Source organism: Trachemys scripta, chromosome 1 (assembly GCF_013100865.1).
Source record: "Trachemys scripta elegans isolate TJP31775 chromosome 1, CAS_Tse_1.0, whole genome shotgun sequence".
Taxonomy (NCBI): Eukaryota; Metazoa; Chordata; order Testudines; family Emydidae; genus Trachemys; species Trachemys scripta.
This window is the reverse complement of record NC_048298.1, coordinates 237,767,564-237,794,728: the sequence shown is the minus strand read 5'-3', so window position 1 is coordinate 237,794,728 and position 27,165 is coordinate 237,767,564. Positions and strand designations below refer to the sequence as shown.

At 41.0% G+C, this 27,165-nt stretch overlaps 1 protein-coding gene across 1 annotated transcript; it reads right to left on the bottom strand.

Moving 5' to 3' along the window:
- Nucleotides 1-793: 793 nt before the first annotated feature.
- ATP4B (ATPase H+/K+ transporting subunit beta) lies at nucleotides 794-11,426 on the bottom strand. The gene is made up of 7 exons (XM_034758110.1): nucleotides 11,125-11,426; nucleotides 8,677-8,805; nucleotides 7,431-7,544; nucleotides 6,391-6,590; nucleotides 5,446-5,502; nucleotides 2,674-2,766; nucleotides 794-2,494 (listed from the first exon to the last, which is right to left on the bottom strand). The coding sequence occupies exons 1-7, from the start codon at nucleotides 11,234-11,236 to the stop codon at nucleotides 2,333-2,335; spliced, it is 867 nt and encodes a 288-aa protein (XP_034614001.1). The 5' UTR covers nucleotides 11,237-11,426; the 3' UTR covers nucleotides 794-2,332.
- Nucleotides 11,427-27,165: the final 15,739 nt, after the last annotated feature.

The window sequence follows — 27,165 nt, the reverse complement described above, 5'->3', positions numbered from 1 at the left end:
CTATAGCGACACAATTGTACCAGTGCAGTGTGCTGCTATAGGTGAAAACAAGCCCTTAGACTTTTGTAAGGTGTTGATTATCAACTCAGGGTGTTTCTAGTGGGGTTCCACAGGGATTGTTTCTAGGCTTAATGCTATTCATAATCTTCATCTATTAATTGCTGAGTAAATACAAAATCATTGCTAACGAAATTTGTGGAAGACAGATTGGTGGTACGGTAAATATAGATGAGGACAGAGCAGGCATCAGAATGATCGGGATTGCTTGGTAAACTGGGTCCATTTAAACAAAATGCATTTTAATACAGCCACATGCCAAGTTATACATCTAGGAACAAATAATGCAATTCAATGTGAGTTCCCAGTGTAACATGGTGGCAAAAAAGGCTAATTTGTATGGTTTAGATGTGTAAAAGGGAGTAGTGAGGAGTAATAGTAGGGAAATTATTTTACTTTTGTACCCAGTATTGGTGAGACCAATACATGATTGCAGGGGACTGAACTTGATGACCTCTCCCTTCCAGACCTATGATTCTGTGATCCTAGTGGTCCTTACTACAAATCTGGGAATGTGAATTTGCATCTACCGAGTCCTTGGGAAACTTGTTAATTGTATTATTCTTAGGGGCAAAACAAGCATCCAAACTATAGCAACAATGAACTGCAGTTTTCCCAGGAGAGTATGGATTTGTGATGAAGCATTGCCTGGTTCAACTGTAAAGGTTGTAGCAGCTTGGGCTGTACTAGATACAGCCACTCAGAGTCCTCTTGCAAGACAGAGGAAGATTTGTTGCTAATGGCTGAATGCCCTGTTTACTGTTAGTATTAGTTTACTTTAGAGCATGAGTAAGTATTTTGGCTAACAAGAAGGTTCAGTATATTGTAGCTTTGGATGTTATTTTGGGAAAGGTGCAGGGGAGGCAGTCCAATGCCACAGCCAGAACAAAAGGTTTGGTCTACATCCAGTAACCTAGAAGAGAGGCAAAAGCTCACTGTTAATATTGAGACATTAAAGGTCCAGGAGAGGAAAATCACAGGTAAGAACAAATTTTATTTCTTCTCCCTGAAATGCAGAATTTTCCAAATACTCCTTAATTTGAGTTTAATGAGGCGCACTGAAAGTCTCTTGGTGGCTATGGAGGGAAAGGAGTCTTCACCCCCAAGATTCTTCAGTAGGCTGGTCATTCCAAGTGACAGGCTATTTGTCTGGCTTTTGCTGTGCCAGTATGTTTTCATGGTTTCTGGAATGTCCAATTCAATTAAGTTGGGGATTCAAAAATATATTTTTGGAATCGACTACTCTCCAAAGTGCCTCTTATCTATTTAAAATATCCTGGATTTTACCCCAAATAGTTTTAAAGCATATTGTACTGTACCTTTTAGAAATCTTACTATTTTTCATATCAGTTAGTTTGATTTTTAATATTTGTAAATAATTCTGTACATGAATTACTTTTAACATCGTCAAACATGCTTAATTTTTCAGAATCATTCTAGCTAGCCAAAACTCTATGGTTGTAACTAGTTTACAGAAGTAATATATTCTTTGCTCACTTGTGCTTTTACCCCAACTCTGATAGATGTAGTTAGATGCTACATTTTCATTGATGAGTTTTTATTAAATAGTACACATACAGCAGTTGTAAAAGGTGTAATACTAAATACTGCTATAAGCTACACAGGCTAATTTTCAAGTCACTTCTTTTACAGTCATTGATTTGTATCATAAAACAAATAATACAACTGACTAAACAGTTCAGAATATAATGTGTTAATGCGTGATACAGTTAGATTTGAATATACTTTTTGATAGTATATAAGTGGATAAAACTAATGTGTAATAAAATTACATTGCAAGCTAGTATTTCAAAACATCAGGGTATTAATGCGTTTTTTGCAGCAATTGAATTGCTTCTACAATGGCCTAGTAAAGAATAATTATTAGTTGTTTCCAGACAAGTGACTAAAATCGACATCTTGGTACTTTGTCCATGCTTCTCATGAATCATATATGCTCAATTTAGAGGAAAGCCATTTCATAATAGTATTTGTGCTAAAGCACCGACATACAGTAGCTATGGAAAAGCAAATTGTGTATACATCAAGAAAAATTACTACCTTGCTTCATATATTGTAAATTATATCTTGATTTTTAGATGTCTGGATATTTTAGTACTGGTATTTACAAAATGTCTTTTGTTAAACTGAAATCTGAGCAAATTTTATTTGGGAATCATGGAAAAAAATAAATATAAAATAATGTGGTGACATTTAAGTCACTTTTCATACCACACCCACTTTTCTGAAATGTCTTCGTTTGTACCAGTAATACCTAATCTTGTATTCTCATTTTGAACTCCACTTTTCCTTCATATGGATCATGAGGGTTATCTGAGGTAATTCCAGCTCCAATGACTCTGCACACAACGGTAACTTCTGTATTCCTTGTAATGTTGAGAAATTTCACTGCTACCAAAGGATTACTGTAGGTGGGCTGGGATGAAAGAGAGATTTTTTAACCTTCTTTTGAAAGCTTGAGCTATCAATTTAGAAATATAAATTGTGCATTAAATTTTGATCAAATTCACATAATTTCACAGAGATGTTTGAAACTGCTGATCTGATAAAAACATAGGGGAACAAAACCACAAATTTAAGTTCAGAAACATATACCTGTGCTTTCTTTCCATAGTAAGGGAAGTAGTGAAGGTTAAAGGTGCCGTTGACTGGGTAATATTGTAGTTCAAGTGGGCTGAAGTCCTCATGCTATTTTTGAAGGTAAGAAATCAGATTTGTTAGCACTCAAACTATAAACCAGCACTCAGTTTTCAATAACATGAAATTCAATAAAGACAAGTACTAAGTACTACACTTTAAGAAAGAAAAATCAAATGCACAAATACAAATGGGAAATAACTGACTAAACAATAGTATGGCTAAAAAGGATCTGGGAGCTATAGTGAACCATACACTGAATATGAGCCAACAATGTGGTGACATTGCAAAAAAGGCTAGTATCATTCTGGAATGTATTAACAGTATTGTCTATTCAGTACTGGTGAGGCATCAGCTGGAGTACTGTGTCCAGTTCTGGGCCCCACCCCTTAGGAAAGACATGGGCAAATTAAAGAGCTGAGAGGAGAACAACAAAAATGATAAAAGATTTAGCAAACCTGACCTGAAAAGTTAAAAAAAAAACCTAGGCATGTTTAGCTGTGAGCAAAGAAGGATGAGGGGGGAACTGATAACAGTCTTCAAATATGTCAAGGGCTGTTATAAAGAAGACCGTGATCAATTGTTCTCCATATCCACTGAAGGTAGGACAAGAAGTGATGAGCTTAATCTGCAGCAAGGAAGAAATTAGAAAAAACTTTCTAACTGTAAGGATAATTAAGTACTGGGATAGGCTTCAAGGGAGGTTGTAGAATCCCGATTAATGGAGGCTTTTAAGAACGTTAGATAAACAGCTGTCAGGGATGGTCTAGATATACTTGGTCCTGCCTCAGGGCTGGGAGCTGGACTAGATGACCTCTCAAGGTCCCGTTAGCCCTACATTTTGGTGACTGAATGATTCTAAGTATTTGATAGCTATTAAAACCTAAATAATATGCACAGACCCCAGTTCAGCAATCCATACTTTATCAGCGCAGCACTTGAGAACATGTCTAACTTTGTCCCACTGAAATGAATTCTACAGTCTCAGCTTTCTTTTGGAAAAAAATTAATCTCTAGCTGTTATGGTTGTCAAGAGAAACCTCCAAAGAGTGACAAGAGCTAACAAATTCCAGGATATCTGCCTGAGTTTTCAGAGAGCCTGAAACAATTGCTCCGAGTTGTGAACTCCTCTGTTTATTTCAGATACCACTGATGATACTTTAAAGGTCAACTATTTCAGATACTCAGGATACTTAGTTTAATTAGTTTGCTGGTATTCAAAGTATGGAAGAAAGGAGAGGAATATCATATTATAAACATCTTTGATATCCAGTATTGAAAATAAGTAATTTCTTAGCCTAAAGTAGGGATTGGCAACCTTTTGCACGTGGCCTGTCAGGGAAATCTGCTGGCGGGCCGGGACGATTTGTTTACCTGCAGCGTCCGCAGATTCGGCCGATCGCAGCTCCCAGTGGCTGCGGTTCGCCGTTCCAGGCCAATGGGGGCTACGGGAAGCGGCAGCCAGCACATCCATTGGCCCACACTGCTTCCCGCGGCCCCCATTGGCCTGGAATGGTGAACTGTGGCCAATGGGAGCTGCAATTGGCCGAACCTGCAGATGCTGCAGGTAAACAAACTGTCCCAGCCTGACAGCGGATTTTCCTCAGGCCACGTGCCAAAGGTTGCCGATCCCTGGTCTAAAGGATAAAAAGAATTACTAGCACATTTTTAAAACCCAATTTAATTTCATTTATTTAAAATTCTAAAATATGGGAAGACCTTAAACAACACATAATAGGGTTAAAAGGGGTATGTGATTGGTTTCATTTTCCTGAAGGGAGCCTCAGCTTTCAAAAGTCTGGGAAATGCTGCTGTGTGATATCTGAGGGAGACGTCCAATAGATTGGAAAGATTCTTTCAGCATGTTGTATATTCTGTATTACAAAATACATAGTTCCCACCCTTTATGTGAAGCAATTAACTACTCAGATAGCTGAATGCCAATTTTGTAAATAACTTATTTTTCTGTTCTGGACACATTTTATTTTTATACATTTTTCCTTAAAGCCTGACCCAAAGCTCATTGTCATCAATCTGTTGTGGATCAAGCCCTGTATCACTGAAGGTTAGAGAAATTTGCAGCAATGTAACTACTTTTATATAGTTACACTGGTGCAAACCTAGAGTAGAGGCACACTGCATCAGTGTTAACCAGCGCTGGTGCTGGTGTGACTTGCCCAAGTAATTTACCAGGTAATTTGCACCAGTTTAAAAAAACAAACAAACAAAAACCCAAGCAAACAAATGAAGCCAGTATAGATATAACATGAGAAAAGGGATCCCCCCCCTCAAAATTATAACTAAACAAACCTTTTTCTTAGCTTGAAATCTTGTATACTAACTGATTGCCCATAGTAAATGATAGATGAGTAATAAACTGTGGAGGTAAGGTGGTAGTGGCAGAGAACTGATAACATTCAAACTTATTGTGACAAGTATGTTTGGTTAGGATAATGTCTGATTTGGTTACCAATATCTGAACTATGTTTTCAAATGAGTTAGAATAAAGAAATTAACTTTCCATTTTCTTAGTTTCCTGGATCTGAAAAGTATATGCAGGTAAGAATACTTCTACTGAAGGAACAATTGGACATTACAGTGAATTGTAAATTGAAAAGTGTTTGCTTAGGGAAATTATTTTCAAAGGTGCAAGAGCATCCATAAATCCTGTTGAAATCAATGATAGCTGCAGTGCTTGGAACCTTTGAAATGTGAGCATTCCGTACTTACTTGAGCTGTACAGCTCACCCTTGGTGCAGTGCCATTGCCAGGGAGAAAATTGATAATCTGAAACATAATAAATGTTCACATTAGTCACTTCAGAATTATTTATAATATAAAAGCATTGGCAAAAATGATGTATTTAGATTTGCATATTGCTTTGGTTGCCTTTTTCTAGATCTTGGTAAGAATTGTGAAGCTTAGATCATTTTTATTGTATGCAATAATAAAGAACACCTTATCACAAAGTATCATATTTGCAATGTGGAACACCATCGCTTCCTGGCTTTTTTTTTTTTTCCTTAGTGAGGCTAACTAATTTAATTGCATACATTCGTTTGGAGACTAGTGTTCAACAAGAAGAAATTACTTAATGCATTAGTAAAATTAAAATTTTTAAAAGTTTTGCTGCCCTCCATGACCTGACATATCAGCACTGGCTTGGGTTGAGTAAACAGGCACATCCTTCTCAGGTGCAAGCTGGCAGGATCTCCATCACCAGTAGCAAAGACAGAAGGAAGTAAGCACCACTGGGGAGTATGAGGCAGGACCTCCCCTTCCTCTCTGCTGAAGCTTGAGCTGGTAAGCCCTCTAAACAAGCCTTTACTGGAGAAAGTGGCAGCTTTTTTTAAAGGACTCTATTCTTCACCTGAAAAAAACAAGTACACAAGCTTTCCTTCCACAGCTAGCTCTTGCAAACATTAGTTTCCCCTATGTTGCTCAGGTTTCATTTACTTGGCACTTATGATGTCATAATTTTACTAATTCTCCAGTAATCCATAGGATTGTCCAGGAAAAAGACAATACCTGAATTTCTAATGCAAAATTGAGTTAGTGAACAGCAATGGGTGATATAGAAACCCCTAGCATGGAAAATTATTCTGATTATTCTTCTATCAAACATTAGTTAACACATCAGTCTTTCTTTTTCGGTACTTTAGGATTGGTACTTACTCTGTTCATTTTTATAATTAAACATGGTTTTCCTTCTGGAAATCCAAAAGTGGAATTTGCCAGGCCAGAGCAGTTTTCAAGCATATCTGATGTGAACTTGCAGGAGAGTTTTGTTTTGTTTGGACCAAGGAATGATTTTTGAAAGAAGTATTTCTCACTTGTGCAGTTGATGTTGGCATGTTGTGCAGTTGTATTATATGCTGTATCAGTGTAAAACAAACAAAAAAAATTAATTCCTCCATATCCTGGTTTGTGGCACTGAACTATTTCCCTCACAGATTGTAATTTTTAATACTACAGGTTTTTTTTTTGTGGGAGACCTAGTTGTATTTCTAGAGAGAATAGAATCAAATAGTATTATCAAGGGCAAATTGTATTCTCTAATTCACAGACAAAAACTATGTTAAAATGGAGTGAAGGTTGACAGTACAAATCAATAATCTAGAATAAAATCCATTATGGGGATGTTAAAATTATCCTCAAAACAATCATTAGAAATTCAGGAAATTTAAAGCTAGCTAAATAAAAACTTTATTTTAAGTTGGGACTTAAAATAAATCCCAACATATCTTAAGGTATTAGGGCACCGAAACAACTTTAAGTATGACCTGTAGTGACACCAGGCAATAACCACATGATTACAATTAAGGCATATGTGTTTGTGGTCACATATGAGATTAAACTTCTTTTCTTTCTTTTTTCCTCCTCGTGGTGTCACAATATTAAGATCATTCAGGGGGGTGGCGAATAGGTATATTGTGCTGCATTTCTTGCATCACCCATTTTACATTAATTTGACTCGTAAGCTCATTAACAGATTTACTTGTAAATTTTCAGAAAATTTATTCTATGCTGAAAAAATGTACTATTTTATACTCCACTGGAGTTGTGGGAAGATATGCTGTATTTTCCTTACAAAGCAAAGAGACTGAATCTCTACTTTAAGTGCAAAAACTCAACTCTCCGTTTACTAGGGAGCAGTGATCTGTCCTTCTATAATGTTATGTTTATATTGAAATAAATCTTATTTCTTTTCATACCCGAAAGAAATTTGTGAAGAGTTGTTACATATTTCTCCCAGGAGTTTTTGTCAGAGACGTTGTAATAAATTTCTAATCCTCCTTCACCATAGACATCCGGACGTAATGTTACCCCTTTGTTTAAAAAAGAAAAAATGAAGAAAAGAGAAGTGTTTCAGGTATTAATCAATTTATTTAAACTAATTGCAGATATGACACTGAAATGAAAGCTATCAGTGGAACTCCACTGAGCCCCTAGTCACTGTTGGAAGTGATTTAATCATCCTGCACAGGAATGATAGGAAATCTTCAGAGGGCGTATGCAAAAATCTATGCTACTTGTGAAATGCTTTCTTTTCTCTATGATACAAGTATGTCTCCCTTATTTTCAGAATGCCCTAAAATGCAAGTGCGACTGATGTCCTATTTCATTTATACTATATTTCCCCCAGCATTTGTTAAAAGTAGTGGGTATAATTATTGTATCAATTCTAAAAGCCAAAGTATATTTCTCTGTGAAATGACTTTCCAACATGCAAATTTAATGTTTGACAGTAATTATTTTGCCAGTAAACTTGTGTTGTTTTCCCTTCCCCAGTTTAAAAATCCTAATTAGGAGCAGTTCTATACCTACATAAATTGTCTAGTGATTGGCTTAACAAATTTTTTACTGTCCCCTCTCCTATCTGTTCATATTTTCAAGTCTTAATCTTTATTGCTAACTCCATGTTTCTTTAGCCACCTTATTTTTACTTTACGCCTTATTTATTTCTTTTTGGCATTTTTCTTTCATCATCTTTGTTCTCTCTCTTTCTATATCACTTGACTTCCATGGTTCTGTTTCTATAAATCTCACATTACTACTGTCTTTTTTTCTTCTCCGAGTGTACAGTGTCTGAAGAGACTTGAAGGTGCTGCTGTCAAGGAGTGGAGAGCTTAGTCCTGTCTTGTTTAGGAAATAAGGGCCCATTTACAACTCTTCTGTGGGAAAACCCATAGAAAGGGAGGAAATTTCCCCGAAGTTCCTCTTGAAATTTCCCCTGATTTATTTGCTGAGAGGGCAGGTTTAAATAGGTGACAGGGCCTGCTCACAAACCCATGAAATCGCCTGAGAGCCAGAGGATGTCAGGACCCTGATCCTGTGCCCCTGCTTTGTGTCCTCAGCACCCTGACCACTCCTCTACACAGGAACTCGTATTGTGAAAAACTAGAGTGATTTTGATACATTAGCCATATGGTATGAAATGGACAGTATTTGTGACTATACCTGGTGATTTTAATCGATCTTGATAGTCTGGTGTATATGGACTGATTGTCCTCATTAAGGAATATATGGCGAGTGAAAACAGCCCAGTCATCACTATGTAGAAAGCAACGTAGTACAGACTGATCCACACTGTAGGAAAAATGTATGATTAACAATATCAGGTTAAAGTGAATATTGCGAGTAAGTCCCTCCCTGCTATGTTTTTGTTTTTAGTAGATGCTGTCATGACTAAAAAGCTTGAAAGGAGTAGAAAAATGGAGAGGCAAAGTAATCCAATGGACAGAATCTTTGTTTGAACTTGACTTCAGTGGGAGTTGAAGGTACTCAGCATCTTCCAGAATTGTGCACTAAATTTGGTGTTTTGAGTCTTACCTGTTAATTTACAAAAAACTTTTTTTTTAGAAATGTTTCTTCTGGAAAATGTTATAAATTTGTTCCGTTTTATAAGGAACATAGTGAAGGTGTGGAGTAACATACCACTGGATATTATTTATTGACTAATAGTTTCTTTCAGCTCATAGGTAAATTTGGATAGCTTGAAAGAAGGGGCTGAAGGCTACCCATTACACACAAGTTTTGGTTTTTTTTACATAACTGGTGATCAGCACAGATTATAAATTGAAAAAATCTGTGCTGCTTCTTGGCATGACTATTTTTGCATGTTCACCATACTTATCTGCTCATTCCATATGAAGGATATAAAACAGTCCTGATGAATTTCGCTGACAACACCAGTCTGCTAAAAATATGATTTGGTCACAGATCCCACTTACACTTATTTCACACTTTATCATTGAATCTGATTTACAATGGTGTGAGATTAGAACCAGGCTCTGTTTCTTCATACATGTCTGTAAAATACCTAGCACACGGTTAGTTCTACATAAATAATTAATACAACAATCCCCATGGAATAAGTTTAAAAAAAAAACCCACTAATTTTTATCATATAATCCTTGCACTTACCAACATTAGGAAAGGTTAATTTTAAGTAGATTTTCTTTTAAATTTAAAAATTGCTGTTAAGATCCATTATATCAAATTTCAGCTCAGAAAAACATCTTACAGGCAAATCGGTTATCTCAGGAAAGGAGCAGAGAAGAGAGAGAGTAACCTGCAACTGCCATTAGTATCTGTGGGACAAGAAACCTTTTTAAAATCAATCAGAGCATTCCTTCTTTGAATGTAGACCATGAGACATATTGTTGTTGCAAAAGCAGGGTTGTTTATGGATGGATGGGTTAAGCTGAAATGTGCATCAGTGTGCTGGGATAAAACAGCAGATTTACTAAACAGAAATGAAATCAGAAAAATCATTTTGGAAAGGCAAACTGTATTTCCAGATATTTGGATCTGAATTTTATCTTCACTTGCTTCCCAGATGGGCCTGAAGAGAAAAAAACAGATCCTGTTTCCTGTGTTATCCTGACATTTAGATATTAGGTCCAGTTCCTGTAGTCCTGAGCATCCAAAACAACCAATTAAAGTTAAAAGGAGTTTTGAGTACATAAAAACTGCAAGGTCAGGCCCCCTCTAGTTAATCCTGCTGTCAGAATCATGTCATAACTATAACACATAGGTATTAATAATTAATGATTATCTTAATTTGCATCCTTCACAATAATTTGAACCAGAATGGTTTAAAACTATTCTCATACTTGAGGAAAATACTTGGATCAGTTTTTCTTTATTAAAATGGCCTATCTGGTTATATAGCCAATTGTTAATATTTATCCATCATCTCATTGCCTTTGATACGGTGTCTCTAAATTGGTCAGAAATGTTAAAAGTCCTGGCTAAAGACAGCTCAGCTGTTTGCAGTCTGGCTTTGGTAGAAATTCTGAAAAACACTAACTTGCCATAGTTTATTTTAATAATTATTTCTCAGTTTCACAAATCATGGAATCATGTACATTAGATATGGAAGTCAAAGGGAATTTTGCCATTGACTTTGGTGGGAGCAGCATTGAAGACCTTAGTTATTTTAATCTTTCCACATATATCAACCCTGCCAGCACCTTAATCATTTTGGTTGCTCTTCTCTGTGCTTACTCCATTTTTCCAAGTGATTCTTTCATTGTCTTGTTTTAAGTCATGCTTAAAGTGATACATTTCATCCTAATGGTGGTTCGGGAATTTTAGTTATGGCAAAAAAAATCCTTGAATAAGTGAAACAATTAAGAGATTCCAAATCTCTTCATTCAATAACTTCACACTCAGAAACATTTCAGGAAATGAACTTGTGCTTTAATAAAATATCTCATCAATCCCTGGGGTGACTCACAAGCATGCCACAAAAACAAGAGATCTCCATGACCATGCAACATTCATCATCTCATCCTAGCAAATTAATGAGGGACAAACAAAAAAACAAAAGTCATGCAGCTTTCTAACAGCACTAGAAAGAAGAAAAGATTCTTGTTTTTGTAGACATATGTGACCACATACCCCAATTAATCAAGGTTCTTCCCATTAACTGCCTTGTATCTGGATTCCAGACGAAACGGTTGAAATTTTCCATCCGTTGGCTGCAGGTCTTCTTTTCATTTAAAGCTGCCATTTTCTCAACAACAACAAAAAAATAATAAAATAAAAAATCCCAAACACACAGACAACCCCCTGAAACCCAAAGAACACGAGAAACCAAGAAATTCAACTGATGCCCAAACAGCTGGTCAAGAAGAATACTCTGCTTTTTATACTTTTCTTCCCTGAAGGTCAAACAGATTACACCCAATATCACTGAAACCACCTCATGGCAAAATGTTGTCCTGTATAAACATTGCTGATAAAGTACAATGTTCAGGTTGACAAAGAAAAATTAGTTGCTATCACATGTCCTTCTACTTTCTCTTTAATACCTCAGTAACTCTCCAGTGTTACACGTTTTGTACTGCACCTTTAGAACTTGTGATACATTCAGCTTGATAACTTTATCTGCTTTGATAACAGCTAAGGAGAACTGCTTCCCTGCATTTTTTCTTTTTTTAAGTCTGCAAAGATTGGATCAAATTCTACCCTTACAGCACATGAAAGCCCAATCAGGTCCATGGGGTTGCATGGGGAATAAGTTGTCACAGAGTTTGGTCAATTATTCATCCAGTTTGCCACCTTTCACAAGTAGAAGGGGAATTTCTCCCTGCTTTCTACTGGAAGAGTTGTTATAGTGCACTCTCTGATTATATTAACTTTGGCCACATGCAGGACACTAGTCTCATTCACTATGCACCACCATACCAAATGAAGCAAGGGCCCTACAGGAAAAAGTATTGTGTGATAAAGGACAGTTTTGTAATGCATGTGTACAATGAAGCAGAAGTAAAATTGTGTGGGCAACCTTAACTTTAGCATTCCTGTCTTTTGATTGTTTCACTTCACAACCTGAGGCTCTGATCCCTCAAAGATATTTGCTTCTCTTTATGCACCGTGAGTAGTCAAGCTGAAATCAATAGTTGTTTAAGTCTCTGTAGGATCAGCACCATAATGTGCTTTTGCCTAGGTTTTTTTCAGAAAAAAAGAAAGGATGTACACTTAAGATTCAATCCATTTTAAAAAGAATGGTTATGATAAGTTCTACTAGCACACACAGAAATAATGGTTCAGAATTTAGATTAAGATCCTAGAGCTCTTCACTCACTGCTTTTAACCACACTGCCATCCTTCAACTTTATTAACTGATGTTAACTGTCTGTGTTAACCTACTGTCAGAAATATCTAGGGTTAAATTTGGGTCCCACTGAAGTTAATAGCAAAACTTTCTGAGAATTCAGTGACACCAAGTGTTTGAGTGCTTTGTGTTGAGTGTTCTTTGAGTGCTTGCTCATGTATATTCCACAGTAGGTGTGCGTGCTCGCCACGTGCACCGGTGCTGGAAGTTTTTCCCCTAGCAGTACCCATAGGGGGAGTGCTGCTGCGACTCTTGGAGTGGCGCCTCTATAGCGCGCTATAAGGGGAGCCGCGCACTCCCCCCACCCTCAGTTCCTTCTTGCTGCCAGTGAGGGTGCATTGGAACTACTGCTCCAGCTTCGCTTCGCTGCACCTCGTCCCTGAACTCATTGTTTGTCGTTAGTGGTACTTGTTAGTTCAACAAGTTTCAATTCAGTTAGTTAGCATTCGGGCTGAGGCCCAGGGTTTAAATCGTGCGACTCTCGCAGGCGTTCAATGCCCAGAAGTGACCCACACGCTGACGGTCTCCGCTGCTTGGGTGAATCCCATATTAGTGACCGCTGTAAGATCTGCAGGTCCTTTAAACCTAGAATTAAAAAAGAAAGAGACATTAGACTTCGGGGCCCTTCTCATGGAGTCGGCACTGGCCCCAACCCTGGTGTGCTTTAGCAAGTGCGGGGCCTGATTCCCGGGGCGGCAATTCGGATTGCTGGCTGAGGGAAGTGGGGGCCGCGGGGCTGCTGCGCTCCGGCCAGAGCTCCAGCTAGGAGAGCGGGTCCTGCTGCACTCCAGCCGGCACTCTGGCCAGGGGAGCAAGGCCCCCGAAGACGACCGCTGCTGGGGTGAGTACGCGGGGCACTCTTAGGTGCGGGGCCTGATTCCAGAAATCGGGCGAATCAGCCTAAAGCTGGCTCTGACCGGGCACCTCGTCTTCGGTGCGCAGTGATCCCCCAGCACCTTTCGGTGGCCGGCACCGCTCTCTGTCTAAGAAACAGAAAGGCCCCGTCCTCTCAGTGGCGTAGAGAGAAAGCAGGGGGAGAGGCTAGACCCACGTCGGGCAGCCCCAGTTCCCCCTGGGGTCCAGAGCTCCGACTCATGTCGAGCGGAGCAGCCTGGTAGTATTGACTCAAGCCTGTCCGGATGCCTTCGATGCTGGAGGCCCTGCAGGCGGCCCGAGACATTATGACTTTGCAGGTACTCGGGGCACCACTGGCACCCGGGTCCCGCTCCAAAGGCAAGCCGCCGCTGGGCTCTAGACAGTCGAATCCGACCCGATGCAGATCCTGGTCAGGGGACCGCTCTAGGGCATGCTAGCCGCTCAGCGTCCTATCAGGACACAGTCTCCGGCCTCTGCTTTCATCACCCACCAGGTTGTCTGGTCGTGTGCCGTCGGATCGGAGTTCCAGGCACCGTTCCACGCCGAACAGAGAGTATCAGCGGGACAGGCATAGGCGCTCCCCTTCTCGTCGGCGCTACCGTAGCCGCTCCCGACATGGGTGCCGTCGCCATTCGCACTCCAGCTCTCTATCCTTGAGGCACCGCGCCCACAACTCCTGGCGGGGGTCGCCATTTCTGCGCTGTCGCGGATTTCGGCTTAGTAGCATCTCGAGAAGTAGTAGCTCAAGACGGCACCGTTCCTTGATGTCGGAGTCCCGGTCTTGTGGCAGATGTCGTTCTCGGCATCATCGATTGTACCAATCCCGTTGTACCCTCAGGTTACACTGTTGTACAGCCAAAATGCTTCTGAAATAAATGTAATCAAACTTTACTAATTCTGGATCACTGAGAACAAAAATGATGCTTAAAATTGTTGATTGGCTCTAGTTTTCAAGGTATGCTATTGGGTCAGTATATACAACCCTTGACTTGGGAATGGCGGAGGATAAGTGAGTTATAAAGGGAAGGGGTCTCAATTTAAACCAGAAATGACTAAAATACATCTTTGACTGGATCTATGAATAAATCTATGACTGGGTTTGGACAGTACTTGCTTTTTAGGCAAAACAATGAATGATGCAATCTAAAGCTGGTATTGCGTCATACATGATATGAATTGCATCGTGTTATTCCTAGAAGTCATGGATGACGCAATCATAATGAAGCTTACATTACTCTGCTGAACAAATTGCCCTAGATCAGCTCTAGAAATCATACAGTGTCGTGCTCTTATTTGTCAGTGTTTGATTTTGCAAAGGGACACATTTCTGTTTAGCCAAAGTGAGCAGAGATGCCTCGTACTTGTGTGAACAGTGCAGATAACTTCTGCTATGTTTGTGGTGAAGTGATTTTGCATCACAAAAGCGCAGTATAACCACTATGGTTAAGAAAGCCTATCACCTTTCTTTTGGCTGCAAAATTGGAGATCAGGACAAGAGGTGGGCCCCACACACATGCTGCAACACTTGTGCAACAAATCTTCGCCAGTGGTTGAACAGGAAAAGGAAATCTATGCCGTTTGCAGTGCCGATGATTTGGAGAGAGCCAACAGATCCTACCAGCAATTGTTACTTCTGCATGGTGCCTCCAGTTGGAAAAGGTGTGTCAAAGAAGAAAAAGTGGGGACTGTGCATTATCCAAACATTCCATCAGCTATACGCCCAGTACCCCACGGAGAAGGACTGCGGTTCCTGATGCACCAGAATCATTCTCACTTGAGTCAGACAAGGAAGAGGAAGAGGATGAAACTTCTGGTCCTGAACCATCAATGTTACAGGACCCACATTTTCTCCCATTCTCCTCCTCCTGAACCACAACTCATAACACAAGGTGAACTGAATGACCTTGTCAGGGATTTGGAACTACCCAAGAATAAGGCAGAGCTGTTTGACTCCAGACTACAGCAGTGGAATTTCCTGGCAGGTGATCTTAGGGTTTCCATGTTCGGTGACTGTCAAAAGGATCTTGTCCCATTCTTCTTCATGGAAGGTGATCTTGTAGCCTGCAACAACATCGACGGTGTGATGGCAGCCCTCAACATCGTTCACGATCCAGATGAGTGGAGACTGTTCATTGATTCGTCGAAGACGAGTCTTAAAGCTGTTTTACTGCATAATGGCAATGTTTTGCCATCAATTCCAATTGGTCATGCAGTCCATATGAAGGAAACCTATGACAACATGAAACAACTTTTGAGGTGCATAAACTATGACCAACATCAGTGGCAGCTTTGTGGCGATTTGAAGGTTGTTGCTCTCTTGCTTGGTCTGCAGACTGGATACACAAAGTACTGCTGTTTTCTCTGCGAATGGGGTAGTCGTGCAAGAGATTCACACTACATCAAGAAAGATTGGCCACTCCGATAGTCATTGGAGCCTGGGAGGAAAAGTGTTCAGCATCCATCACTTGTTGAATCAAGGAAGATTTTGTTACCACCCTTACACATCAAGCTGGGTCTGATGAAGAACTTTGTCAAGGCCATTGACAAAACATAAGCAGCTTTCAAGTACCTCTGTGGAAAATTTCCAAAGTTAAGTGAAGCTAAGATAAAGGAAGGTGTCTTTGTTGGTCCTCAGATTCGTGAACTTCTTCAAGATGATGCATTTGACCATGCACTGCGTGGCAAGGAAAAGACGGCACGGAAAGCCTTCCAGTTAGTGGCAATAAATTGTCTCGGAAACAACAAGGCAGACAACTACAGGTTGTTGGTGGAAAACCTCCTCAAGGCATACAAAAGCCTTGGTTGCAACATGTCACTAAAAATACATTTTTTGCACTCTCGTCTACATTTTTTTCCACCGAACTGCAGAGCAGTGAGCGACGAGCATGGCGAGCGATTTCACCAGGACGTTGCAACAATGGAGAAACGCTATCAGGGCAAATGGAGCCCATCAATGCTTGCAGACTATTGCTGGACAGTGACAAGAGATGTTCCATTTAATGAATACAAGAGACAAGCCAAGAAGCGCAGAGTAGACACTGAATAGGACTAAACTATGTACATAATAGTTTTTTGCCTTTTGTTTCATAATACATTTTATTTAGATAACCCTTTTGCTGATTTTTAAAATGTTACATAAACAAGACAGGTGAAATATTATCATGTAAAGCAACCATAAACACATGAAAAGACCTAGGTTTACAAGTTATGATTAAAACTCTACTATTTACACAATATACATAGACATGAAATGTAAAAACTTAAATATCTTAGAAACAGTAGCCAATCAGTTGTTTTAATTGTCATATTTGAATTCAGCACATCAAAATACATAATAAATAGCACATTTTATCTCTGAAGCAGACGACTTCTCAAAAATTGTAGACCAGTGTTGTTGGTAACCCCGACCTTGACCCACAGGTAACTGTCCTTTTTCACTCCTAATGCATAGCTGTATCTGGTATGTCTTGATTTGCATTCATTTCCAAGGATAATTGTAGAGGAAAAAACTTTTAAAAAAAAAAGCTGATATTTTCTTTTGAGTAGTCACATAGTTGAGACAGTTGCTACTGACATTAACATTTGGAGTAAAAAAACAGTTAGTATTTTCAACTAAATAGTGCTGGGATCCTGGATACAGCTTGTGAAATTTTGTGCATTTCTATTGGATTTGATCTGCCAGAAGAGTAATAATCTAATATTTTATTGCTTGTTTTATAGTGATAAAGTATGAGTAGGGCAAAGTAGAACAACAAGAAAATCAGACTTTTGACAAGTTTCTATTTATTTTCCATAGAAAGAGGGGAAGACTAACAAGAATCTCATTCCAGTAATCACATAATTTAACAACAAAACCTTCAACTGAATAATTGGTGACTTTTGGGTTTTTGAAACGTTACAGAAAATAAGACAAGATCTGGCAATGGATTTAAGGAGATCTGGCAATGGAGGAAAATCAAATAGCTACTGAGAGTCTAAAAGGAATGCCAAGGTTCTTGCAAAATTCCAATTTCAGCGATAAGGTGAAATGAACTTGCAGGAGAAAGCGCTTACTAGGGGAAGGAAAGTAGCAGGTCCTAAAAGCATTTCAGTTTTCTCCATATCTAATATCAGACATTCAGGTGCACCTAGAAGACATTAAGCAGATATTTAGCTCTGCCTCAGTGCAGGGGACTGGGCTAGATGACCTACTGAGGTCCCTTCCCGTCATATACTTCGATGACTCTAAGTGTCTGTTTTACATGAACTTTATACTTCATGACAGGTTTCAGAGTAGCAGCCGTGTTAGTCTGTATCCGCAAAAAGAACAAGAGTACTTGTGGCACCTTAGAGACTAACAAATTTATTAGAGCATAAGCTTTCGTGGACTACAGCCCACTTCTTCGGATGCATATAGAGTGATGCTTTATATGCATCTGAAGAAGTGGGCTATAGTCCACAAAAGCTTATGCTCTAATAAATTTGTTCTACACTACCCCCCCCAATTCGAACTAAGGTACGCAACTTCAGCTACGTGAATAACGTAGCTGAAGTCGAAGTACCTTAGTTCGAACTTACCTTGGTCCACACGCGGCAGGCAGGCTCCCCCATCGACTCCGCGGTACTCCTCTCGCCGAGCTGGAGTACCGCAGTCGACGGCAAGCACTTCCGGGTTCGACTTATCGCGTCCAGACTAGACGCGATAAGTCGAACCCAGAACTTCGATTTCCAGCCGTCGAACTAGCTGGTAAGTGTAGCCAAGGCCTAAGGTGCCACAAGTACTCCTGTTCTTTATACTTCATGTTTATGTACTTGGGGTTTGAGTTTATAGAAGGTGTTAGGGTGGGGGGCTGGGCTGAAGAAGTTGGGGGGTTTTCAAGGCAAGAAGGATGAGGCAACAAGGGGAAAGAGATTGGAGAAGTACGGAGGTGGAGGGAGGGCGTGGGGGAAGAGGAAGGCAGGGGATGTGGGGAAAGGGGCAAGTAGGGCAGGGTGAGAGGGAGGAAGTAGTAGGTGAGAGGAAGGGCAGAAATCGCTGTTCATGTTCAGCAGCCTGGATTGGTTTTCTGGGCTCCATTGCTCCATAGGGGGTACAGCTACGTAACTCAGCTCCTATGCCGCTTTCCATGAAGTGTTGCAGGGAAGAGACACATCTCTTGCATTTCCAGCACATGGGCCATCAAGCTGCGGGGCTTTGAGGACCCCCACCAGTAAGGGGTGGCACACAACAGGGTCTCCCACTAGCACCAATTTTAAAAAATGATATTAAAGCCCTCAAATTTCTACAGAGCAACCGGGAGCTGCACAGCCCCCTGATGATCACTTTTTGAAGTACATCAGTGCCAAGCTAACTCACAGGCCTTGTATAATCACAATCAAATGGTTCATGTTGATCTATCCATTTAGGGATGTTTTCAAATGTTTCATTAATTCTCTAGCACAAATAGAGGACCAAAGGCACTTAATCTTGCTAATATACAATTTAATAAATCCTTTCCACAGTCAGCTTACTACCATTAAATCAATTTGGAATCTCTACTACGCATGACCTATAAACTTCTTGAACATAACATCCTCAAAAGAATAGACCCTTTTAATGAGCCAATTATCCTGTCGAACAGGCAGGCTTCCAGCTAAAACGTAGTTGTTGTGACCAAGTTGTGGCACTCTCAACTCATATTGAGGCAGCTGTCAGAAAAAACTAAAAGCTGGTCTAGTATTGGTTGACCTGCCATATGCTTATGACGCTGTATGGATTAAGGACCTGATGCTGAAACTTACTAAAAGTATACCTTCCTACCAAACACTTTGCTTGCTGTGGACCATGCTTTGATGCCTATGGGTGTACCTTTTTAATATTTACATAAGCGACGTGCCTCCAACTAAATCATGAAAATTTGGATATGCAGATGATCTTCCCATGACAATCCAAGCAACCTTTATGACATTGAGAAAGCATCAACTGAGGACCTCCAATCTATGGAACAATACTTCAGGAAATTAGAAGCAAGAGGAAAACCAAAGACAGGGTAGGCCCACTGCTTAGTGAAGAGGGAGAAACAGTAACAGGAAACTTGGAAATGGCAGAGATGCTTAATGACTTCTTTGTTTCGGTCTTCACTGAGAAGTCTGAAGGAATGCCTAACATAGTGAATACTAATGGGGAGGGGGTAGGTTTAGCGGATAAAATAAAAAAAGAACAAGTTAAAAATCACTTAGAAAAGTTAGATGCCTGCAAGTCACCGGGGCCTGATGAAATGCATCCTAGAATACTCAAGGAGCTAATAGAGGAGGTATCTGAGCCTCTAGCTATTATCTTTGGAAAGTCATGGGAGACGGGAGAGATTCCAGAAGACTGGAAAAGGGCAAATATAGTGCCCATCTATAAAAAGGGAAATAAAAACAACCCAGGTAACTACAGACCAGTTAGTTTAACTTCTGTGCCAGGGAAGATAATGGAGCAAGTAATTAAGGAAATCATCTGCAAACACTTGGAAGGTGGTAAGGTGATAGGGAACAGCCAGCATGGATTTGTGAAGAACAAATCATGTCAAACCAATCTGATAGCTTTCTTTGATAGGATAACGAGCCTTGTGGATAAGGGTGAAGCGGTGGATGTGGTATACCTAGACTTTAGTAAGGCATTTGATACGGTCTCGCATGATATTCTTATCGATAAACTAGGCAAATACAAATTAGATGGGGCTACTATAAGGTGGGTGCAAAACTGGCTGGATAACCGTACTCAGAGAGTTGTTATTAATGGTTCCCAATCCTGCTGGAAAGGCGTAACGAGTGGGGTACCGCAGGGGTCTGTTTTGGGACCGGCTCTGTTCAATATCTTCATCAACGACTTAGATATTGGCATAGAAAGTATGCTTATTAAGTTTGCGGATGATAGCAAACTAGGAGGGATTGCAAATACTTTGGAGGACAGGGTCATAATTCAAAATGATCTGGACAAATTGGAGAAATGGTCTGAGTTAAACAGGATGAAGTTTAACAAAGAAATGCAAAGTGCTCCACTTAGGAAGGAAAAATCAATTTCACACATACAGAATGGGAAAAGACTGTCTAGGAAGGAGTACGGCAGAAAGGGATCTAGGGGTTATAGTGGACCACAAGCTAAATATGAGTCAACAGTGTGATGCTGTTGCAAAAAAAGCAAACATGATTCTGGGATGTATTAATAGGTGTGTTGTGAGCAAGACACGAGAAGTCATTCTTCCGCTCTACTCTGCTCTGGTTAGGCCTCAGCTGGAGTATTGTGTCCAGTTCTGGGCGCCGCATTTTAAAAAAGATGTGGAGAAATTGGAAAGGGTCCAAAGAAGAGCAACAAGAATGATTAAAGGTCTTGAGAACATGACCTATGAAGGAAGGCTGAAAGAACTGGGTTTGTTTAGTTTGGAAAAGAGAAGACTGACAGGGGACATGATAGCAGTTTTCAGGTATCTAAAAGGGTGTCATAAGGAGGAGGGAGAGAACTTGTTCACCTTAGCCTCTGAGGATAAAACCAGAAACAATGGGTTTAAACTGCAGCAAGGGAGGTCTAGGTTGGACATTAGGAAAAAGTTCCTAACTGTCAGGGTGGTTAAACACTGGAACAAATTGCCTAGGGAGGTTGTGGAATCTCCGTCTCTGGAGATATTTAAGAGTAGGTTAGATAAATGTCTATCAGGGATGGTCTAGACAGTATTTGGTCCTGCCATGCGGGCAGGGGACTGGACTCGATGACCTCTCGAGGTCCCTTCCAGTCCTATAATCTATGAATCTATGAAATGGAGGCTCAAACCAAACCCTGGAAAAACAATCATAAGCGCATTTCATCTTGATAATAGGAGTGCCAAAAACACCCTGAAAGTAACTTTCTGTGGTTAAAATGTGAGACATGATTACACTTCAACATATCTTGGAGTGAAACTCGACCACACCCTCACCTTCCATGATCACCTCGAGAAGGTAGCTGCAAAGATGAAAAACGAGAGCCAACATAATCCAGAAATTTGCAGGTACAACCTGGGGTGTATTGGCATCAGTGTTTGCAAACATCTGCAATAGCACTTGTATATTTGGTAACTGAATATTGTACACTGGTATGGAGCAGATGCAGCCATGCGCTTGTGGATAAACAGCTGATTACAGTGATGAGGTGCATCACTGGAACTCTTAAGTCAACTCCAACACCTTGGCTACCTGTTCTGTCTAACATCCTCCCTACCTCTTTCTCTCCCCCACCCACCCCGCCGATACATCGAACTGCTACAACATTCCGCGAAGCTCAGCGAATCCAGGAAAACAGATTTCTTCCTATCCACCAAGACCTTGACCGTGCTTCCCACCCCAGTATCTTAAGTCCCGCAAGCCTTTCTGGGAACATTCGTTTAGCCTCATGCAATCAGGCTATGATCAGGAGGAGGCTTGGAAAGCAGATTGGGCTAAACAAGACTTAGAAAATAAGCACCTTGTGCTGGATCGCATGCACAAGGTTCCCTCCACAGTCATCTTGGTCAGCTCTGAACCAGCCATGGTAGATGTGGACATCTAATGCACAAATGGAAAATCAAGGACTCCCCGGCGTGCGAGTGTGGCTCCCCACGACAGACCATTGAACATATGGAGATAGTTCTAGCTCATAGAACTGGAAGGGACCTTGAAAGGTCATTGAGTCCAGTCCCGTGCCTTCACAGCAGGACCAAGTACCATCCATGATAGATTTTTTTTTTTTTTTTTTTTTGCCCCAGATCCCTAAATGGCCCCTTCAAGGATTGAACTCACAACCCTGGGTTGCTATATCACCACCTTCTGCCCAATTTATAAACACGAAGGAGGCATTACAGCAATAAATTCTGCTACTTCTGATGTAGCCATTTGGCTTGATCAACTTCAGATGAAATTGTAGTTGCTGCTCAACACCAGCCACACGAAAGAAGAAGAATTTGGAATGAGATGTCCACTTAATTCCCCTACTGGATGCTTTGCATTCAGCCATTTGATGAGAATTGATATTCATTTCCCAAGAGTTAATAAAATAAAATATAACCTTGGTGCAGAAAAAATAACCCAAATAAGTAAGTTAGTCACAGTCACTGAATAAGTTCATAAGTGCAGATGGGGCAGATATAACTGGGAAGTAAACTCAATGTAAATCTGAACAGCTACTCAGTTCACTGCAGGCTATTTTTAAAATGTTGTGCTTCTTGGGGTTTTGCAACAGAGGCACTTCCTCACCCACCTTGACATGGAGTTGTGCTGGAAACATCATAAAATATTTGAGCCTTTGCTGCTTGGCAAATTCCCAGGCTCTTTTAAAGGCTGATCTCTGTTCAGCCACATCTTTTGCAAAACCTTGAAAAAAAACCCTTGTGGCATTGCCCAAGCAGTTCTTTTTTCCCCACCAGCTAGATACATTATATTATATTTATATTATATTAGTCTTTCTTTTACAATAAATCTGAGCTATTTGACAATCTGTCCTTGAAGTTTGGCATTTGAATCGGGTTTAGGAGCTAGAGACCTGTGGGCTCTCCATAAGTAAGGAGAAATGTAGAACTGTTCATCTGTTGTCTTTATAAACAAACTAATAGATGGTACTGAAACAAGCATGACACGGAGACACCAGAATATTGCTGTGACCCACCCCTGCTTTGTCACTTTATTTTTAACTAATTCCTAGAGCATGGTGAGAATTTCTAGAGGTAAGTACATTTTGCACGTTCTTCAATGTTATCCAGATGACCTAGCTTCTAGTGGGCACAATCTTGGCTGATAAAGAAATAGAGTGAGAGACCTTGAAATGTGTTGAGTACAACTTCTGTCTTTCCAAGAGCTCTGAATTGCACTATTGAAAGTTAGTAACCGTCTTCGAACCACTGCCATCTGTTCTGTAACACATTCATTAAACTTCAACACACTGAATAAATAGATTTATTTAAAACCCTTTTATGCCTATGAGGTGCCATTCTTTCTTCATTCCAATTTATGCTGACTGGCAGATTACTTAGATAATAATGGGGGGTATTTCCTATTGATATTAGGTAATTATGATGATGATTATTATAATATCCACAGGAAAATGTTGATTTTTGTTAATTTTTTTGGTTTGCAAAATTTAAAAGAAACCTCTGCTTTTGGGTTGTGTTGACCCAAATCAACATTTTTCCATTTGTCAAACCAAACCAAAGTGTTTCATTTCAGGTTGGTTTGACATTAATCCGCATCTGTCCGAGTTGCTATTCAGGTGCCTCATGTCCCCATTCCATTGTATGAGCAGGGCTCCCTGCCAGGCTACATCTCCTGCAATGAACCATGGTGGCTCTGCCAAAGGGGTGACCTGACAGGGAGCCAGGAACCTAAAAGCTGTTGGAGCCATGGCTGAGCTGGGAGCCTCAGAGGCTGGGCAGTGGGGCTCCCAGCTGTGGAACCTGCGAGAGCCCCAAACTGAACCAAGGTTCTCATGGTTTCCAGACTCCCTGTCATCAAGCCAGAAGTCAAGCCCTGTTTAGAGGCCAGGCTCCCAGGGTTTCCAGCCGCCCAGCCTGCAGACCCTGGAACCCCAAGTCCCCAGCAGCTAACCGAGTGAGCTGGCAGGAAACCAGACAGGGTTCCAGCAGGATTCTCCCTGTGCATTGTTGGAAGTTTGTTGCAACCAATACATTTCTGCAAAACAGTTTAGTTTTGTCAAATTGACATTTTCCGACATAAACCTGTATTGTTCAGAAATTTGTGATCAGCGCTAGATATGAGGCCCCTGAGTAACAGCTCCCATGAGACATTGCGGCAGTTCATGGAGACACAGTGCACTGTTGAGCTGACTTGAAATGAAACTTTTTGACTTTTATGTAATCAAAATGTTTCAGAAATTTTCCTCCTTTAAAATGTTTCAATATTTTGACTTTTCATCCTGGTTTTCCCCTCAGCTCCGGTGTAACCAACTTCCATTTATTGTGAATGCTCTAGAGCAGTGGTTCCCAAACTGGAGTTCGCAAAATGTTACAAGGGGTTCTCAGGAAAAAATTCCCTAATGGCAGACAGAACTGTCCCTAGGGACCCCGAGCAGCACAGGGCAGCAGCACGGAGCCCCTGGACTTCCAAGAGCTAAGCAGATCAAAGCAAGCATAACTATCACACTGAGGAGATTTAAACTTCAAGACTCCTAATAAGAAATGGAAAGGGAGGTGGATATTTTTTTGCTGTTTTTAAAATTAAATAGGCAGCTAGTATTGTTTTTAAAATTATTATGAAGAACAAGTTTAAGTTTGTTGTAACGTGCGTTGTTTGCCTGTACTGCTCAAGACCTGAATGGCTGTGTAGGAGGAACTCTTTGAGTTTGCTTCTTAAATACCTTCATGCTGTTTCACATCTGATACTCCTTGATGAAACATAGGAGCCTTGTTTTATAACAGGCTTATTCAAAGTGATACAAGCTATGAAAGTGAGATCTTGAAAGAGTGTTGCCGTTTTCATAATGTTTTCATAATCAAAATACTGTAATGATAAAGAATAATAATAAATAGTGTGTAATAAGCATGTCAAAATAAATTTTATATTTCCAAGATCACTGCTTTTATGATTTATATTCGGGTAAAGGAGAAAATCCCTGGATATTCATTTTTAGGAGGAGGTTCGCGAGTCTTGACATTTTAGTGAAAGGAGTTCACAATTTGTTAAAGATTGGGAACCACTGCTCTAGAGTGAATTGTGCTCTGCCTTTTCCTGCCAGCCTTCTCAACCCCTTTCAACCCTATTCCTCCCACCCCTGGCTTCTCTTGTTTTCCTAGGAATTATCAGCGCCCCAAGCCTCACTGGTAAGAATAATTGTTTGAGTTAAATGTGTTTATTTTTAAAATGCAGTTGTATACTGAAAAGATACTCTGCAAAGATGGACTTGTAGGTGTCCATGTTTGTTGTGACTCAGTGAATGGGGAAATCAGATGACTCTAAAGGGAGAGTTCAGGTGAGTTTAAATATGTTTTGAATTACTTTCCTGAAGTGTAGTGCTGTTTTGATAAAACATTTTTACTACTTTCATTTGCAGATACTGTCCAAGATTTGAAAATTATACAGATGGTGCGTGAGTGGCAATAAAACACATCTTGTCCACGGGAGAATGTAATCTCCAAAATGCAAAGTAGTTCTTCGGATAATATTTTCAAATCTATATTTATTCGTTTGTCCTAAAACATATGTACTATATACTTTGATCTTCTAAAAATAATATTAGAGGAAGATTACAGGATTTTAAGAGAATACAAGAAGATAAAGCTGCAATGAAGACATCCTTATTAATGGAGTCAGTGTTTAAGGAGTTTTATAAAACTTCCATTAGGAATCTGGGGATTTTCCAGTTTTCCATAAATGAACTGCCTCATCATGTATTTTTTTCCCCCAGAATGCTGGAGGGGGAGATTTGAATCAAATGGATCTATGTTACAGATTTTGCCTCAGGGTATGCTGAATTGTGGTGAAATTTGCCACTTTCTATACTTGGGCATTTGGGGAGGGTATGTATTGATGAACTGGGAGACTGAGTGAGCTTTTACCCTTGCTGGCAGTGGTGGTAAATGTGCAAGGTTATTTGTTATTGATTGCTGGGTTACGTTTTCTATGCAGAGTTTTTCTGATCATTGAGATCTCCCTGATTCTGGCATTTTGCTTTAGCATATTTGGAGCCAATGTGGTGCCCAGCTCCATAGCAGAGTCCCAATTTTCTCTGCCTCCTTGTGCAGAGTTATCATAGGCAATCTTCAGCATAAAGGGCCTTGCACAGATTCCCTGGCCTTGCTCAGTCAGTGTTGCTCCTTCCTCATAACCATTTCTGAACCATTTGCTGCTCTACAACCTCAGCTGCTCCTGTGGTTCCTGGTGCTGGGCCAGGGCATGTATTGTGTGTGTCAGGGCACCAGAGAGGTATTTTGCACGTCATAGTCCTTTGTTGTACTCGCAGCTATTTGAGAATAGCTGATGTTTACTGTTCGGTCTATATTCAATGTCTGTCTTTCTGACCTTGGGCTGGCCATGGAGCTGAAGGACGGCCAAACCAAACATAAAGGTTATGCAGGAATTCTTGGTAAATTTTTCAGGGTATGTGGGGCCTGGGAGAAGGCAGCCAGCAGCAGACGTAGCAATGCCCCTCAGAACACATTGTTCTCCCTTTCAGAGGGTGCAGTGTTCACTCCCCTTTGAGCCAGCTCTCTTCTCCTGTGTGGAGGGTGTTTCAGAGCATGGCCCTGTCTCCTCCTTTTCCATCATCCACTATTAGGGTTACCATTCGTCCGGATTCCCCCGGACATGTCCGGCTTTTTTCAGTTAAAAATAGCGTCCGGGGGGGAATCTGTCAATGTCTGGACTTCCCCCGCCCCCCATGCAGAGCGTGTGGGGCTTACAGGGCAGCCGGCCGGATGGTGCCACTCGCACGGGCTCCGGCAGCCAGAGCCCCTCCTCCACTTCCCCCTTCTCTCCCCTGCAACTTGAGACCACTCCCCTCCTCTCCCGCCCTCCCCCCGCCCTGCATTCACAGATCGCCGGCCGTTGCCTCGGCCTCCGGCAGTCTGGAGCTCTGACCCTGCTCCCCTCCCCCGCTGCCAAGCGCGCTGCTCTGCAGCACAGTAAGGGGGCCGGGGGCCAGAGAAGCGGCAAGGAGGTTCTGGGGGAGGAGGGGGGTAGTCAAGAGACAGGGAGCAGGGTTGGATGGGTCAGGAGTTCGGGGGGGGCTGTCTGGGGGTTGGGGGTGTAAGGTTTTGGGCAGTCAGAGTACAGTTGGGGGGGTCTCAGGAGGGGGCAGTCAGGGGACAAGGCACAGGGAGGCTTAGGTAGCGGGTGGGGTTCTGGAGGGCAGTTAGGAGCAGGGGTCCCAGGAGGGGGCAGTCAGGGGACAAGGAGCGAGGGGGTGTTTGGGAGTTTGGGGGGGGGGGGGTGTCAGGGGGCAAGAGTGGGGAGGGGGATTGGAGCAGTCAGGGGACAGGGAGCAG

Coding starts and splice junctions, on each gene's coding strand:
- ATP4B (XM_034758110.1), bottom strand. CDS start 11,236: ATGGCAGCTTTAAATGAAAAGAAGACCTGCAGCCAACGGATGGAAAAT. Junction 8,806..11,124: donor AAGAACCTTGATTAATTGGG/GTATGTGGTCAC, acceptor TTTTTCCTACAG/TGTGGATCAGTCTGTACTAC. Junction 5,503..6,390: donor TAATTATAAAAATGAACAGA/GTAAGTACCAAT, acceptor ATTATGTTTCAG/ATTATCAATTTTCTCCCTGG.